Source organism: Dendrobates tinctorius, unplaced genomic scaffold (assembly GCF_039654945.1).
Source record: "Dendrobates tinctorius isolate UK_male_01 unplaced genomic scaffold, ASM3965494v1 ptg000016l, whole genome shotgun sequence".
NCBI classification, from domain to species: domain Eukaryota; kingdom Metazoa; phylum Chordata; class Amphibia; order Anura; family Dendrobatidae; genus Dendrobates; species Dendrobates tinctorius.
This window is the reverse complement of record NW_027361684.1, coordinates 19,909,535-19,927,255: the sequence shown is the minus strand read 5'-3', so window position 1 is coordinate 19,927,255 and position 17,721 is coordinate 19,909,535. Positions and strand designations below refer to the sequence as shown.

Here is a 17,721-nt window from a genome sequence, read left to right as displayed (position 1 = left end):
AAATTCCAGAAGGTTAGTAAAGTTTGACAGTGGTTTATTCTACGCGTTTCAAGGTTTTTTGCAACCTCTTCAGGAAATACCACGCGTAGAATAAACCACTGTCAAACTTTATTAACCTTCTGGAATTTCATCATTTGGGCAGCGCGGACGAAATCCACGTATTCCTTTACAGAGCTCTGTTTCGGATAGTCGGTGACCGACTGGTGGATCTGCAGCAGCCCTTTTCTATACATGCTTTGAATACCTACTACCAGGTGAGCAGTTTTTTGTCAAACCGCTTACTTTATTTGTGGGATAAGACCCTATATTGCGCTTGTGTCTCCCTCTTTCCTCACAATATAAGACTTGCATTGATAAAATTCAAAAAGTGACCTCCACTCCACACAACAACCACTAAGTGATACAGAAGGTCACAAATCACATGGTGCCACAAGAGACCTAATGAAGATGGTGGCCCATGAGTATGTTACTACCTTTTTGACATTTACACACATGAACCCTATCACGGGGCAAATATAAAAAAAACCCACTGGAGTGATGATTTAACTTAAAACCTGATTTAACCAATAGGTCATTCTCTAATGACACGTTCCCTTTAAAGGGAATCTGTCACCACGTTTGACCTATCTATGCTATTAATATGGGCATACAGGTTATAGACTGCTGACAACAGTCCTCCCTGTGTGTCTCATATCAGATGCCTTGTTGTTGAGAAATTATCTTTTGGCACTTTAGGTAAATGAGCTCTTCCAGGCTCTGGGGAGGACGCTGCCTGGAAGATAACTCTGCCTCCAGAGATTATTATACATGAAGGGGAGTTATCAGTGTGATGTGTAATGGCTGCTCTCTGCTCTCCTGATCTCATTGCAGAGCTGTGTGTGATTAGACCTGACGCATCTGCAGGTTCCTCTCCGCTTCAGCCTCCATCTCACAAGCAGACAGTGCTCCAATATTTTTGCAATACAGCAGAGCGCAGAGAGCTGCAAAAACTGTGTTTGCAAGAAGACAAATTTAATTTCTCCTATTCTGTATTAGCTACTTGTCTTACACTGGTAATGTTTCTTCATGTAAAATAAGATCTGGAGGCAGAGTTATCTTCCAGTCAACATCCTCCCTAGAGCTTGGAACAGCTCATTTACATTTAAGAAAAACATGGATTTCTCTGGAATAAGACATCGCAGTCATCAAGGTATCATTTTATTCAGCTTCCTATGACCTATGTGCCCATATAGACGGCTGAGGAGGGTAATCCTACTGACAGATTGCCTTTAAAGTCAGGCTATATCCCATTACATCATATTGATACTTCTCAGGAACTGTGGCATATATATTTTTCACCTTTTTCTCCTTGTAAAAAAGACTTATGTATATTAAAATAACTTTCCTAACCCTGTGTGTACCGACTAGCCAAAAACATCCCATTACAAGTAGGAATTATTTGATTTGTAGGACAAAGCAAATGTAGTAAAGTCAAATTAAAGAGGTTGTCCACCAGTCGACCAAACCTTTCTCAGTCTATATGTTTGCTCCTTGTAACATAATGACACCTATACTCACTTCCGGTGTTGTCGCTGTTCCAGCGGTGTCGGCACTGGCTGTCCTGGGGATCATGTAACAATGCTGCTGCTCTCTCAATTCTTCTAGATGTATGTGATTTGTCCAGAGGTGGGGAGAGTCAAGCAGCTGGCTGTAGGGATCCTGTGATATAACAGTGTCACTCAATCCACAGGTGAAACGGTGCCTACACCGCTGGAACAGCACCAGCACCAGAGGTGAGTATAGGGGCTACTATTTTACACGTAAGAAACATAGGGATTGAGAATTTGTTGTCCAAGTAGTGGACCACCCAAGAAAGCCTAACATTTGCACTTCCTAATACAGTCCACAAATATTGGTGCTATATATGGTTTATTCTGTCGATGGAGAGATAAGGCAGTTATCATTCCATATTTAGCAAAAAGTGTGCAATTCACATACAAATTTCTGAAAATCCAAAGATGTAATTAAAAAATTTGTGAAAAATATAAGGAAAATTCATCAATGGACATCCATTGTTTTAAAAATATATATATTAATCAGCAATCTGTACTGAACAACATTTAGCTCACATTTCTATAATTCCACTGAACTGAATTCTATGTCTATCACTTACTAACTACTCAAATATTAAAAATAACAGAATAATCTGTTTTGCGATTTCATAACTATAACTACGGTACCTAAAAATCAAAACTGGATATGACATAATATACCACATAACAAATCCTTTACCACTCTGCAAGTATCTTTTACATAATTAAATACATTAAAGGAGGCAATTACAAGAGATACATTTGACAAGTGTAAAATGCACAGAATGTCAACACTTCAGTAATTTGTCAAGTTATCAAGCTGTCACCGGTTATGTAGTTCCAAGGTTCTATACCTGTCATAGAAGGAACGATAATCTTATTCAAATTGTAATCTCTTTAAAGAAATTCTCCAGGGAATAGAAAATAATTGAGAAACAAAATTTAACACGGTATAAATATATTCCTAAAAACCTTTAATTCACAAATCACATTTCTTTTGTCCAGAGGGGTAATCACTGTGGTACATACAATTTGTCACCATCTTATTGCATTGAAAGAAGCTAAAAGTAAAGGTACATGTGAGCATGTGCAATAAGAAGCTTTGCTGTTGTGACCTGGAAATAACCTATATCTTGTACTGTCTGTCACCTATCGCCAGGTTACTGCATATACTTAGCATTTAGGTTGGACAGCAATGTGAGCAGCCTCTTCTTCCGTCAGCACCTCTGGTATATCTAGTATTAGATCAGATAGACATGGTGCACAGCGGTGTGGGTTGCGTCTTCTTACCTTACCATGCCTGATAGCTTCAGTGTTGGATGAGATAGACATGGTAGACAGCAGAATGAGCAAACTCTTCTTAACTTATCAACCCTGGTATCTCCAGAGTTAAGGCCCTGTCACACTTAGCGATGTACCAGCGATCCCGACCAGCGATATGACGCGGTCAGGATCGCTGGTACATCGCTAAGTGGTCGCTAGTGAGCTGCCACACAGGCAGATCTCACCAGCGACATCGCTGGGGACGGGGGTCGCTACTTACCTGTCACACCAGGCGATCCTGCGTCCTCCCGCCCGGCTCCACGCATCGCTCGTCGTCACAGCAGGAAGCGCCGCAGGAAGCTGACGACGAGAAACAGTCCTGGACGTTCTCGCGCGATCAGCGATAACCAGCGGGGGAGCCGGTCGTAGGTAAGTATCAGACACAGCGATATCGCTAGCAATATCACTATAACGTCACAAGTTATAGCGATATTGCTAGCGATATCGCTTAGTGTGACATGCCCTTTAGATTAGAATGGCAGAGTGCACAGCAGTGTGAGCAGCCTCTCCTTACCTCAGCATCCTGGTATCTCCAATATTAGTTTCGATAGATAAGATACACAGCAGTGTGAGCAACCTCTTCTTACCTCAGCCTTCTTGGTATCTCTAGTATCAGATGAGACTGACAGGGTGGACAGCAGTGTGAGTGGCCTTTTTATTACCTCAGCACCCTGATATCTCCAGTATAAGATTATAATAACCAATGGGAGCTCATCTTCCTGCACATGAAGCGTTGAAGGGGCGGAGCTTCCTACTGCACATGCTCACAGGCTCCTGTCCTATTAATATTCTTGGACAGGTTTCTGTCAGTGTAACAAGTGTAATTTTCTAATTAAAGGAATTTAGAAATATCTTTATAATCACCTTTCCTTTATTTTTTTCTATTCCAGAAAACTCTTTTAATGACAATGCCCTAGGTTAAATCGTATATTCTAGTGACAGACTCCTTTCATGTACAAAAAAGTGCAAGAATAATTTCACAGAGCTTTTCCTAAAAGTGTCAGTGTATATTAATTAATTTTCTACATATTAAAGGATATCTGGCAGCAGGTTTTTATTGTGTAGTCTAACAGCAGCATGAGATGGGGAGAGAACCTGATTCCAGTGATGTACCACTTAGTTTACTGGGTGCATCAGTTGTGATAGTCACAGTTTTCTCTGCTGCAGATGTAGCACAGCTCAGTTGCTGAGCTGTTTATAACCCTGTACACACCACATCTTTCTATGTACATTGTATAGTGACAGAAAGCTGCTAATGACTGGTGGGGGAGTGGTTGGAACAGGAGACACGAGTACACTTGTCGTGTTGTGATAATCTCCTGCTGATTGTATTGAAACAGCAGCACAAAGCTCAACAAATGACACATTGATGTCATTCAGGGTCTCTGCTCCTACATTATTCTGCTCTCAGATTACATAGTAAAACCGTGGTGATAGATTTTCTTTAAAAAGAATCTGTGAGGAAGATTTTATTAATTAAATTAGCGGTATGTCTATATAGATCCTAGAAAAAAATATAAGTGATACCTGTAATCCAAAGTGCCATTGCAGAAGTGTTCTTCAAAGCTTTAACCCCTTAATGACCACCGATACACCTTTTAACTGTGGCAGTTAAGGGTACCTATTCCTCAGCACCGCTTTTTAACAGCGCTGAGAAATAAGTGTATAGTGCCCCCTTGCGTCGTAATTTCTCCGGGGTCTCGGCTACCGAGGGTAGCTGAGACCCTAGAGAGCATGATTTGGGTTGATTTTTACCAACCCCAATGTTCCGATCGCTCTTTTTAATGGAATAACGGCGACCTAAAAAAAAAGTCTGACTTCCCATTTAATTTCTCTCTCGTCTGATGTGATCGTACATCAGAGGAGAGACAAATGGGGTCCCCTGAGCCCGCATGGTACCTCTGGTGTACCTGGATCCTATTGCAAGTTAGGGTTGGGCTAAAGTTAGGGTTAGGGTTGGGCTAGGGTTAGGGTTAGGGCTACGCTTCGGGTTGGGCTAAAGTTAGGGTTGGGCTAAAATTTGGGTTGGGCTAGGGTTAGGGCTGTAGTTTTGGTTGGGATTAGGGTTAGGGGCGTGTTAGGGTTAGGTTTGTGGTTAGGGGTTATGGTTAGGGGTGTGTTGGGGTTGGAGTTAGAATTGGGGAGGTTCCACTGTTTAGGTACATCAGGGGGTCTCCAAACGCGACATGGCGCCACCATTGATTCCAGCCAATTTTGCGTTCAAAAAGTCAAACAGTGCTCCCTCCCTTATGAGCCCTGCCATGCGCCCAAACAGTGGTTTACCCCCACATATGGGGTATTGTTGTACTCAGGAGAAATTGCCCAACAAATTTTGTCATCCATTTTCTCCTGATACCCTTGTAAAAATGAAAAAAATTTGGTTCCAAAGTAAATTTTTTGTGAAAAAAGTAAAATGTTCATTTTTTCCTTCCACATTGCTTTAGTTGTCGTGAAGCACCTGAAGGGTTAATAAACTTCTTGAATGTGTTTTTTCCGCATCTTAAAGGGTTCAATTTTTAGAATGGTGTCACTTTTTGGTGTTTTCTGTTATATTGACCCCCCAAACTGACTTCAAATGTTAGGTGGTCCCTAAAAAAATAGTTTTGTAAATTTTGTTGGAAAAATGAGAAACTGCTGGTCACCTTTTAACCCTTATAACGTCCTAACAAAAAATATTATGTTTCCAAAATTGTTCTGATGTAAAGTAGACATGTGGGAAATGTTATTTATTAACTACTTTGTGTGACACCACTCTCTGATTTAAGGGTACAAAAATTAAAAGTTTGAAAATTTCAAAATTTTCAAAATTTTTGCCAAATTTCCATTTTTTCATAAATAAACGCAAGTTATCTCAAATAAATTTTGCCACTAACATGAAGTACAATATGTCACGATAAAACAATCTCAGAATCAGTGGGATATGTTGAAGTTTTCCAGAGCTATAACTTCATAAATTGACAGTGGTCAGAATTGTAAAAATTGGTTTGGTCATTAAGTACCAAATTAGCTCTGTCACTAAGGGGTTAAAATTGATTGGCAACTTAAGGAGAGGAAGGTGGAATCAGAGACTCTACCAATACACTTTTGCGCTAGTTTGCATGTGGCTTGAAATATTGATTTCTCAGCGCTGTCCTCTACTACACGACGGATAATTTTTCTTGTTTTTAGGTACAGCCGTACCACTGGTTTCATTAGTAAAATCGTCCACACAGATTTGTTTTTAATCTTTGTAGTCATTGATCTAAATGCCCCTGTCACGCGCTTCATGGTATAACGTAAGCACATACAAATCATTTGGCAGTACACTTACTGTCATTTATTCTGTCAACACAGAATAAAGCAGAATAACCCTTAGAACCTAAATGATATTTTATGATGACGAATACAATTAAAGGACTGTCAAGTAATTAATAACAGGATTAAACATTTCTATTTTATACTGTGTATTTCTCCTGCAGCAGCCATTTACATGTTGTATTATATGGGGCCCATTTACATGACTAGGTGACTAGTAGTTTCTTTACATGACTAATCTTTGTCCTTTAAAAAGAGAGCAGCTAATTGCAGCATCACAATGGTCCGAAACAGGAGATCTCCCTAAATGAAGTTCAAAAGTGTTGCCTGGGCATACGGCAGAACATTTTCTTTACTCCTCTTTAGCATAAAAGTGACCTATTGTTTGAAGAGAATCTGTCAGTAAAATCAACCCCCCTAACCCGTCTATATGGACATGTAGGTCACAGGAAGCTGATGAAAATGATACCTTGATATCTGCAATCTGATGTTTTATTTCAGAGATATCTGTTTTCTTATATGTAAATGAGCTGTTAAGATCGATTTGCCGGACACTGATCTGCATAAGAATCTGCCTCCAGAGATTATTTTATATAAATGGTGGTATTACCAGTGTGAGACAAGTAACTAACCCAGAACAGTAGAACTGAACTTTATCTTCTTACAAACACATTTGCTGCAGTTCTCACAGCTCTGCTATATTACAACAATATTGCACCCCTGTCTGCCTGTGAGATGGAAACTGAAGCTGAGAGGAACCTGCAGATGTGTCAGGTATAATCACACACAGCTCTGCAGTGAGATCAGGAGAGCAGAGAGCGGCCATCACACATCACACTGGAAACACGCCCTTAATGTAAAATAAGCTCTGGAGGCAGATTATCATTTACATATAGGAAAAAGAGGATTTCTGTGGAATAAGACTTCAGACCGTATCTCTAACCTACATGCCCATATAGACGGCTTAGGAGGGTTGATTATACTGACAAATTCCATGTAAATCAGGTTTTTGTGTTTTACATGTATTTTAAAAAATTAATAAACTTTCAATGTTTGCTCTGACCTGTGGGACTTTTTTAGAGTCATACTTCCTGTTCTATCAGGAAGACTTTTCAGCAGGCTCTTTATTATCAGAGGCAGGATTACTATGACAGGTAAGCACCTCTATACACAGATGATAACTCTGGATCCACCAATCACAACAGGCAATGTCACACCTGACTCAGTTTCCCTTCTTTTCACAATGAGCTTTGCATAGACTTATTTGACACCTCAATACAGCAGATAGGGTCGGGGTCAGATCATTGGGGCTGTGTACATGTGTTATTTCCTAAAACAATAGGAAGTGAAAATCTATAATCCTTCCTCTAGCCAGTGTGAAAATGGCAAGATTTCTTTTTTTTGTTTGTTTGTTTTTTTACATGTCACAATCTGTATTAAAAACAAACATTGCCAAACATAAAAAAATACACTGAACACAAAATCCTGATTTAATTAATAGGTCATTTTCTGATGACACATTCTCTTTAAGGACTACTTGAAAATTCATACAATGAGCTTATTGACATTTTGTATGAGTAGCAATGTAAGCAGTGAGTTCACAGGCAATCATGTAGAATTAAGGGGAACCTGACAGATTATTCATGATGGCTGATCTGAAGGCAGGACGAAACGGATATTGGCACTGTAATTTCAGGAAAGTATGCTTTACGCTAAACACTGCAGCAATTCAGAGAAAACATACATTTAACCATTCGGCTAGGTTGACAAGTCCAAGATGACCATCCCCTTCTTTCCATCCTACTCCCCTTAAGTCACAGGTCTCCAGTGACTAGCGTCTTGGATTACCGTAATCACTTGATCCATATGGTCCCATATGTTTTCTCTGAATTGCTGCATCGTTTCACTGTAAAACAGACCTCGCAAAAATCACTGCACCAGTGTTGGTTTTATGCTGCATTATTTTGAGAGGCAATTGGGCATCGCAGTGTGCTTCTGTCGGTGGAAAGTTGGTCGCAATTCCAATACAAATGAATGAGAATTCTCCACCGACAGTAACGCGCATCAGGACCTCGCACCCAAAGACAGATGCAGGTCCTATTTGTGTGACCCGCATCTACTATACATTTACGACATATCCTGGTGAAATGCCATAAATGTGTAAGACGGGAATGCCCCTTTAAGTGCCCATACACCCCAGATAGTAGTCACCCGAACATCTACAGTATTTCTTCTGATCCCCAGTATACACAAACACTTGGCTTTGCAGCACATTCATGCGTCCTGTTTGAGAAGAACGGACTATTAAATAACTGAGCTGATCTTCAAAGGAGCCAGAAGAATTGGGTGTTATATTTCCATTATTTATTTAATTTGATTTGGAAGTTCACCATACACATTAGATAATTAAGCCCTGCCAAAAACTGTCAGGTTCAGAAGTCTTTTTTTTTCGAATTTGTATGGTGGAGACCAGACTAAGATCATGGCCATTTCTACATGACATATGCCCAGCAATGCATATCTGCAAATACTACAGGATTACTGCTGATTATACATATGTAAAACTAGTGTAAAATGTGAATTTACTATAATAAACATCAATCCAACAGATATTCTATTACTCTATGATAGGCATTCTGACCGTTATTTACCTACTGTGAAGAATAGCATGAGACTTTGGCTGAGTATAAAATTTCTTCGAAAATTTCAACTCATTGATCATGGCAATTTACTTAGAAATCCTCTAAATATACAGTACATAACTGGAAAGTTCAGGCCCATTAAACTGGGCAATAAATAATGGATGGAGTTGAACGGATTACCACTAAATTATCCAGTTGTCTATGCTCCTTCTTTCACAGAATTGGAATTACCACCATGTAGGCAGACTAATGTGGATTTCTGATATTTTCACAAAATGAGCAACAATCTTTAAAAGGGTTGCCCACTACTAGGACAACCCCTTCATAAACAACGGCCCAGAAAAAATAATAAAGTCTATACTCACCTCCTGTGCTGGCTCAGTTCCTGCAGTGTCGGCACTCGCGGTCCCGGGACTATGATGCGGTGGTATAACACGTGATGCCCAGCACCCAATCATTACTGGCGTCACTTCCCCCGCCTTCAGACAAACTGGCTTCCTCTTCATGTTGTTTGTCCAAAGGCGGAGACAGTGACCCAGCGCTGATTGGGCGCCGGCGTCACAAGTCACAACACTGCATCAAAGCTGCGGGGAGAGCGAATGCCAACACCACGGGAATGGCGCCGGCATGGGAGGTGAATATAGGCTTTATTATATTCTTGGGTCAAAAGTTTAGTTTAAGAAGGGCTTGTCCTAGTAGTGGAAACCCCTTTAGGTAACTGAAACCTTGTAACGCTGAACATACTGTAATATCTCAGCCAGATCCTTCCTAGCAATACAATAGATTACACAGGATCCAGCTGATTCATTGGTTGCCTATACTGTAACTATATAATAGAGAAATCCTGATGATTTCCCTATTAAATTTTACTACTAATCACCAAACTTGTGCAAAATGCGTATTTACAAAAAGGTTCGTTGACTTTCTGATGCTGGAATCAGTCAGTGTAATCTTGGAAGAAGCTTCTTCGTATAGTTGATCTATTGACAAAATCTCTTCCCTTGATTTTGTAAGGTTCATAGAATCACTGGTTCTTGCTCAATCATTACCCGCATTGTGACTATTTAATACACAAGATTTCACAACAGTGTTCTTCGTCATGGTTGCAAGCCTTGTGACTCATTTCTGTTGAAATTATTTTGCATCATTGCCCATCTGTACTGTTGGCCCATATTGGGAAAGTGTCCAAGTTGAACATGGGACGGCCCCAACTGTTGATGGCTATGGTGGTGCATAAGATACCAATAATATTCATCATAATGCCAGTTCTCACCTAAAACGGGAGAAATATCGTGTGATTTTGTGGATAGCAGATGTTCGAAAACTCATTGAGGCATTTACTAAGCTGATTCTGGCTTCATTTCATAGAAAAAAAAATAGCTGCATGCCCAGCATCATATTGTATATTTTAGATACGTTCTCCAACGAAGGGTGTGACCCAACAGAGAAGGGGGTGCTTCTTATCTGGAAAGGTTGTGACCTAAATTGTGTCACCATATTTTGGTGCAAATTATTAGGGCAAACTATGCCAAATAATCAGAAGTGTAAACTTAGACTAGACAGTCTAAGGCTAGGGTCGCGTGAGCGTATATTCTCTCATCCAAGAGAATCAGGTCGCATATGCAAATCCCACTCGGATTAAACTCTGATCAGACTGTGATCCGATTATCTCGGATGAGACGATGGAAAAAAAAAATTCTCCATCCTGACAGTCAAGACTCATTGACTACACAGCCGAGTGCGATACAAATATTGGATTAAGTTCGAATATGCTGCAATTTTTCCCACTAACCAGCTCTGTCATAGGAAAAAATCGGGCATGTGCACAGCCCCATAGAATAATATTGGTCTCGGCATGATCCAATGTTCGGTTCACACTTGGACTGAAAATACGGTCATGTACACGAGCCCTTAAAAACCACTAGATTTTTAAAACACTGTGACAAATTTGGCGAATAGTGTGTAGCCTAAAATTAATACTTTCTAAAAGTTAGTTTTTTGTAAATTTTTCCCCTTTACTGCACTTAGTATATAAAATGACTTCTGGTATTCCCATAATATAATGTTATAACAGATCATTAGTGTTTAATCATGGGTGTCCAAAATTTGGGTACAAGTTTAACATTTCTCTGGTGGAAAGGGAAGGGAAAAAAGAAAAGTGCAAAAATGGCCTTATTTCTAAGGGAAGTGTAAAGACCACAGAGTTTTCCCTAAAATTTGCTAACTTCTTTGTTCAACCATCCTCACGCGTTAATTTTTTCCCCCAAAACAACTGTCAAGATAGTTACCATATCCGATACATGAAGATGTCCATATGAGAAGACAATTGCATTTGGTGGTGTGGCCACAGGTAACATGAAAGCAAAGGACGTGCTGAGAGTGCAAGGGATCATAATGTACAATGGGTTTACCATGATTGATTTAGCCTGAAATAAGAAAATGATGAAAAAAGTGAATATTAGGGCAATCTGGAGGACAAGCGCAGGTTAGAATGGGGCAGCTCTGGTTATCAGAAGTTCGTTGTGGATCCAGATACTGGAATCCCCAAGGACCAGCTATTATCAGACAGATAAGATCATTGAAGCTGCTTCCGGGAAATGTAGAATTACGTTGTATCTAATCACATAAATGGATGTAATGGTTAGTTATGGGGTCCATTAGAGCAGCTTTCCAATATGGCTCATGGATGTGATGAGGACCATACTCTAATTGTAAACTACCAGTAACTACTGGCAATGGAGCATATACAACATTTACACATGTTTTCCCAAAGTGTCAATGGAACCTAATAGAGAACTAGGTATTTTATGCTGAGTACTTACATTTATTTATTTAAAGGGATTGTCCACTAATGTACACCTCTTTATTTATTGCCCCAGAGTGTTGCACATACTTAAAAAAAAATCTATAGGTACTGCCCAGGCAGGTGCATCACTTGCACCCTGAACCCCGTGTCCACCACCTATCTCCTGCCATAATGTCAGGTGACTGCTGCAGTCAATCAGTGGCCATTGATTGGCTGCAGCCCTCACTATTCAGTGTAAACTATAGAAGCACAGTACCGAGGAGCGGTGTCAGTGTAGATTATCTTTACGTTGTGCAGCACTTTGGTTTTCAATGAATGAACATTATCCAATAGTGTTCAATCATTTAATATTTTTTGATACATAACATTGATGACTGACCAAATATCATAATTATATAGTGAAAAGAAGCAGAACTCACCATGGAGGCAAGAATTGGAAGAAAGAGGGTTGCTGTTGCAACATTGCTGGCACATTCGGTGAAAACCGCAATCATTAAAGACAAAATCATGGCAATGGCCCACGCGGGAATGCTATGCAAAAATGTCATTTGTTCGCCCAGCCAATAGGACAGTCCAGAAGCCTAAAAAGATAGAAAAATCAATAATTAATATGTAAATATGTATAATGAGCTGCGCAATTAAAGTATATTGGTACTTACATCACTTCCTTTGGCCAAGGCAAAGCCGCCACCTAGAAGAAGTATAATGCTCCAGGGCATCTTCTTATGAACCACTTTCCATGTCAGTAATGGTACAGACATAAATGACTCATGCTCTGTAAGAAATAAGGATATTGTTTCTAACCAACACAAATATGTATAGAGTGAGTCTTCTCTTCTACAAAGTGGGAAACAGGACTTTTTGGTATTATACCCTGCTGGCATATTTATGGGGTATCCTATTAATACTTTGCCAGCCGTGTCGGACTCAGGTGCCAAGAGCCCCCCAGTAACCAACTCCAGGGCCGCACTTTACAGCTACATACAAATGTCACATTATCCTCAATCACAAATTTATATAACAATGAACTGGATAGATTGTTAAATGAATAAGATGCTGCCTTTGTCTATACATAGCGATTCAAGTAAATAGTGCCAAGTACTGCTGATATAACAGGCAGGTGGCCCACTGGAGGATTCTCCTGTTCTCCAGTCCAAGCCTGTTTGCCAGAATTGTTCCATACAACACCTTTAACCATGAGATGAGATTTAAAGGGGTCCTGACAGTAGATCCATGCTGCCCAAACCATGGGCATTGTGCATGGCATACTACTTACGCTCTTCAGGCCATGTATGTTTTACCCTGAAATCCTACAGTATTTCAGGGGAAACTAAGTTTAGGGACAATCCATCTTGGATGAGCTTTCTGAGGCAGGTCACTGATGACTTCTTCTCACCCCTCTTCCATACACTCGCAGCTCATTCCCTATTTGCTTCTATAGGGAGAGACTTGTCAGCTTAGGGGTGCGGGGACAGGAGAAGTCACCGGAAACCTGCCTTGGACGAATTATCTGAAACGGGCAATGTTCAGACAATTTTTCAAATTTGCCGTATATTTTCCCTGTTCAGAGTAAAACATGCACAGCTTCATTAGTGCAACACCAATGTTTGATTCATGATACCTGAAACGCAGGTAAAATCTTCCATTTAAAGTTTTATTTCAATGCAAGAGATGGAGCAATTGGTGGTCATAGAAGGGCGGACAACCAACTATAACCCATTCTAGATGCAAAAAACCCTTCCAAGAGCAAGCAGATGTTCCCTCTGTCCGAAGAATAAAGGGGTTACAACATCCAGGGGTGAGACTTTTTTTTGTAGGGGCTGTTGTTTCTTTTGCTAAAAGACTATAGTCACTGAGGTTACTGCAGACATCTGAATTCTCAGAACGTGCACACTGCTCACTGTCAGGATTCTTCAGTGTCGGTTGCGAGAGCTGGCAGTCACGTGACTGCAAGTATGTGATTTTTATACTTCTTGCCACATTCTAACTACATGTGTGCAACACTGCTCAGTACAAGTAAATAACACGAGGACTCAGACATCTAGTTGGAATGTGGCCATAAGTATACAAATGACATATTTGTGATTATTTTACCAACATGTCTCTTCGGAGATTCCTAACAGCATGCAATGCGCACGCTGTGATGATTCAGAAGTCTGCAGTTACATAAAGGAATTGTTTGGTCTTCTGCTAAAAGTCTGCAATCGCTCTAACATCAGACATGTGAATGTATGAAATAGTCTGTCTCAAGAACTAGTCACTGTAGTAATGTAGAAATGGGTGATAGCTTAAAAAAAGGAATGGAAGGCATGGGAGCTTGTAGTGACACAGAAAATAAACGAAAAGCAAGAAATTCCAGCATATTCATGCAATGACTAAAGACGGTTGTCTGAAACGTGTTTGCTAGATTATCTCGGTATTGGTATTGCAACTTTTTTATACTTATTGGATTTATTGAATAAATTCATAGTTTTTAACTGAAGATTCTGAAGTTGAAATTTCTTCATTTTCCAAAATTACTTCAACAGTTATATAAATCTTAAATATTAATCCAGTGGGATCACTGAAGATCAGTAAATGAAGTTACTTTTTAGGGCAGATTGGCTTGTGCCGGATTCTTATTCATTTACCCATTACCTCTACTTCTCCCATTTCTTAGTTGAAATTGATAACCATATGTCTTTTTCAGTCATACTATGTAACTATAAGTGGGCACATATCACGCCACATTTCATAGAGGAAACATCCCATAGCACAGAGGTGAACAGCTGACTAACTCGCAAATTGGATTATGTGCACAACTCCTTTGATACCACGTTGTGTGTATTCTTCTGGACCAGTTTTGAACAAGGTTCTCACATTAAGAACCAATTGTCCAGTAAATGAGTAAATAAATCAATAAATACAAACAGCATATATAATACTAGCTATGAACCTGTTCTACGCCCGGGTGGCAAGCATTTTTATTGGTATATGGTCTCCCATCCTGGTATGTGCTGCCCCCTCCTATCCTGGTATGTATGGTACCCCTCATCCCTATCCTGCTATGTATGGCCCCCTCATCCCTATTCTGGTATGTATGGTCACCCCCAATCCTGGTATGCATGGCACCCCATTCCTCATCCTGGTATGCATGGTCCCCTTAGCCCCCAATCCTGGTATGTATGGTCCCCTCATCCGTATTCTGGTATGTATGGTCCCCTCACCCCCCACCCAATCCTGGTATGCATGGCACCATATTCCTCATCCTGGTATGCATGGTCCCCTCACCCCCCAATCCTGGTATGCATAGTACCTCCTCATCCCTATCCTGGTATGAATGGTACCCCCTCATCCTTATCCTGGTATGTATGGTCCCCTCACCCCCCAATCTGGGTATGCACGGTGGCCCCTCATCCATATCCTGATATTCATGGTTCCCTCTCCCCCCAATCCTGGTATGCATGGTACCACCTCATACCTATCATGGTATGCATGGTCCCCTCACCCCCCAATCCTGGTATGCATGGTCCCCTCACCCCCCAATCCTGGTATGCATGGTCCCCCCTCATCCCTATCGTAGGATGTATGGTACTCCCTCACCCGCCAATCCTGGCATGCATGGTCCCCTCATCCCCAATCCTGGTATACATGGCACCCCTTACCTCCCAATTCTGGGTTGCAAGGTCCCCTCATCCCCAATCCTGGTATGCATGGTACCCCTCACCCCCCTATCCTGGTATGCATGGCACCCCTCATCCCCCAATCCTGGTATGTATGGTCCTCTCACCCCCCTTTCCTGGTATACATGGTCCTCTCACCCCCCAATCCTGGTATGCATGGTCCCCTCAACCCCCTATCCTGGTATGCATGGTCCTCTCACCCCCAACCTGGTATGCATGGTCCTCTCATCCCCCTATCCTGTTATGCATGGTCCTCTCACCCCCCCTTAGCTGGTATGCATGGTCCTCTCACCCCCCTATCCTGGTATGCTTGCTACCCCTCACCCCCCTATCCTGATATGCATGGTCCCCTAACCCCCAATCCTGGTATGCATGGCACTCCATTCCTCATCCTGGTATGCATGGTCCCCTCACCCCCCCAATCCTGGTATGCATGTTCTCACCCCCCAATCCTGGTATGCATGGTCCCCTCACCCCCTAATCTTGGAATGCATGGTCCCCTCACCCCTCAATCCTGGAATGCATGGTCCCCTCACCCCCCCAATCCTGGCATGCATGGTCCCCCTCACCCCCCAATCCTGGTATACATGGTCCCCTTACCCCCCAATCCTGGTATGTATGGTACCCCCTCATCCCTATCATGGTATGCATGGTCCCCTCACCCCCCAATCCTGGAATGCATGGTCCCCTCACCCCCCAATCCTGGAATGCATGGTCCCCCTCACCCTCCCAATCCTGGTATGCATGGTTCCCTCACCCCCCAATCCTGCAATGCATGGTCCCCTCACCCCTCAATCCTGGAATGCATGGTCCCCTCACCCCCTTATCCTGGAATGCATGGTCCCCTCACCCCCCCAATCCTGGAATGCATGGTCCCCTCACCCCCCAATCCTCGTATGCATGGTTCCCCTCACCCCCCCAACCCTGGTATTGCCGCAGGGTCTCGCTGTGAGGTCAGGAGAGGGCAGGATTGTGCCGCCGAAATCCGTGCCCGATACCGGCACCACAACCCACCCTCTCCAGACATCACGGCGAGACCCCATGGCAATACCGGATCGGTAAGTTGTTGGGCCGTGATGTCAGGAGAGGGCGGGTTTGTGCCAGCGAAATCGATGCCTGCGCAATCATCACTTTCCGGCACCATTTTCTTGAAGACACACTGCAGTATGAATTCCACAAAATGGCGCCGAAAGCACAGACTGGGCATGCACTGATGCCAGCACCACAACCCGCCCATTCCTAACATCCCAGCAAGACCCCGCGCAACACTGGATCAGTAAGGTGTTGTGCCGGAGATCGCGGTATGCATTCAGTGCTTACGCATACCGCGATCTCCTGGGCCACCCTCCTCATCCCCGGGTGCGTTACTCTGTCCAGACTGCGCAGGCGCGTTGCGCTTGCTCATTCTATAAAGACTTCAGATAGAGTGACGCTCCCAGCGTTATATTATAGATTAGCATAAATATCTCATTTAGTTCTGTAAATATCCTGCTTTGAGCAGGAGTTGGACCAGATGACCCAGGAGGTCCCATTCAACTCTACCATTCTATCTATATATATAATCGTCTTATCATGTCTGTCTGTAACCGAAATCGCGGGCCGCTGACCGGTCGCGGCCGCTAGGCCCCCGCCAGGCCGCAACCAAACAGCGACAGGCACAGCTGTTTGTAACGGTAAGCTGCGCCTGCCGCTGATTGGTCGCGGCCGCCAGGCTGCGACCAATCAGCGGCAGGCGCAGTCGGGCGCAGCGCTCAATCGGGCGCAGGCCTTAATCTGTAAAAAAGAGAATTAAAATAAATAAAAAGGTTATTCTCACCTTCCGACAGCCTCCTGTCTTCTTTCCATGTGCCCGGCCTCGCGTTCCCAGTAATGCTTTGTGGCTTAGACCGCTGATGACGTCAATCTCGCGAGAGCGAGAAAGAAGACCGACGTCACTCTTGCGAGAGCGAGAAAGAAGACCGACGTCATCAGCGGTCTAAGCCGCAAAGCATTACTGGGAACGCGAGGCCGGGCGCGTGGAAAGAAGACAGGAGGCCGTCGGAAGGTGAGAATAACTTTTTTTTATTTTTAATAATATTTTTTTACATGCTAGAGGGCCGCGGCAGTGATTGGTCGCGGCTACAGGACCGCGTTGCTTATTGGTCGCGGACAGAGGGCCGCGACGCTGATTGGTCGCAGCTACACGGATAGGGGGTGAGAGGACCATGCATACCTGGAAAGGGGGGTGAGGGGACCATGCATACCAGGATTGGGGGGTGAGGGGACCATGCATACCAGGATTGGGGGGTGAGGGGACCATGCATACCATGAAAGGGGGGTGAGGGGACCATGCATACCAGGATTGGGGGGGTGAGGGGACCATGCATACCAGGATTGGGGGGTGAGGGGACCATGCATACCAGGATTGGGGGGTGAGGGGACCA

General features: G+C 42.7%; 1 protein-coding gene across 1 annotated transcript in view; it reads right to left on the bottom strand.

Moving 5' to 3' along the window:
* Positions 1-1,814: 1,814 nt before the first annotated feature.
* The window catches only part of SLC13A5 (solute carrier family 13 member 5), a 157,945-nt gene continuing 142,038 nt past the window's right edge, over positions 1,815-17,721 (bottom strand). Inside the window, exons 10-13 of the mRNA XM_073565550.1 lie at positions 12,296-12,411; positions 12,056-12,217; positions 11,119-11,256; positions 1,815-10,103 (exon numbers count right to left, since the gene is read on the bottom strand). Of these exons, the coding sequence (XP_073421651.1) occupies positions 9,975-10,103; positions 11,119-11,256; positions 12,056-12,217; positions 12,296-12,411 (545 nt within the window). The 3' untranslated portion in view covers positions 1,815-9,974. The remainder of the gene's footprint in view (positions 10,104-11,118; positions 11,257-12,055; positions 12,218-12,295; positions 12,412-17,721) is intronic.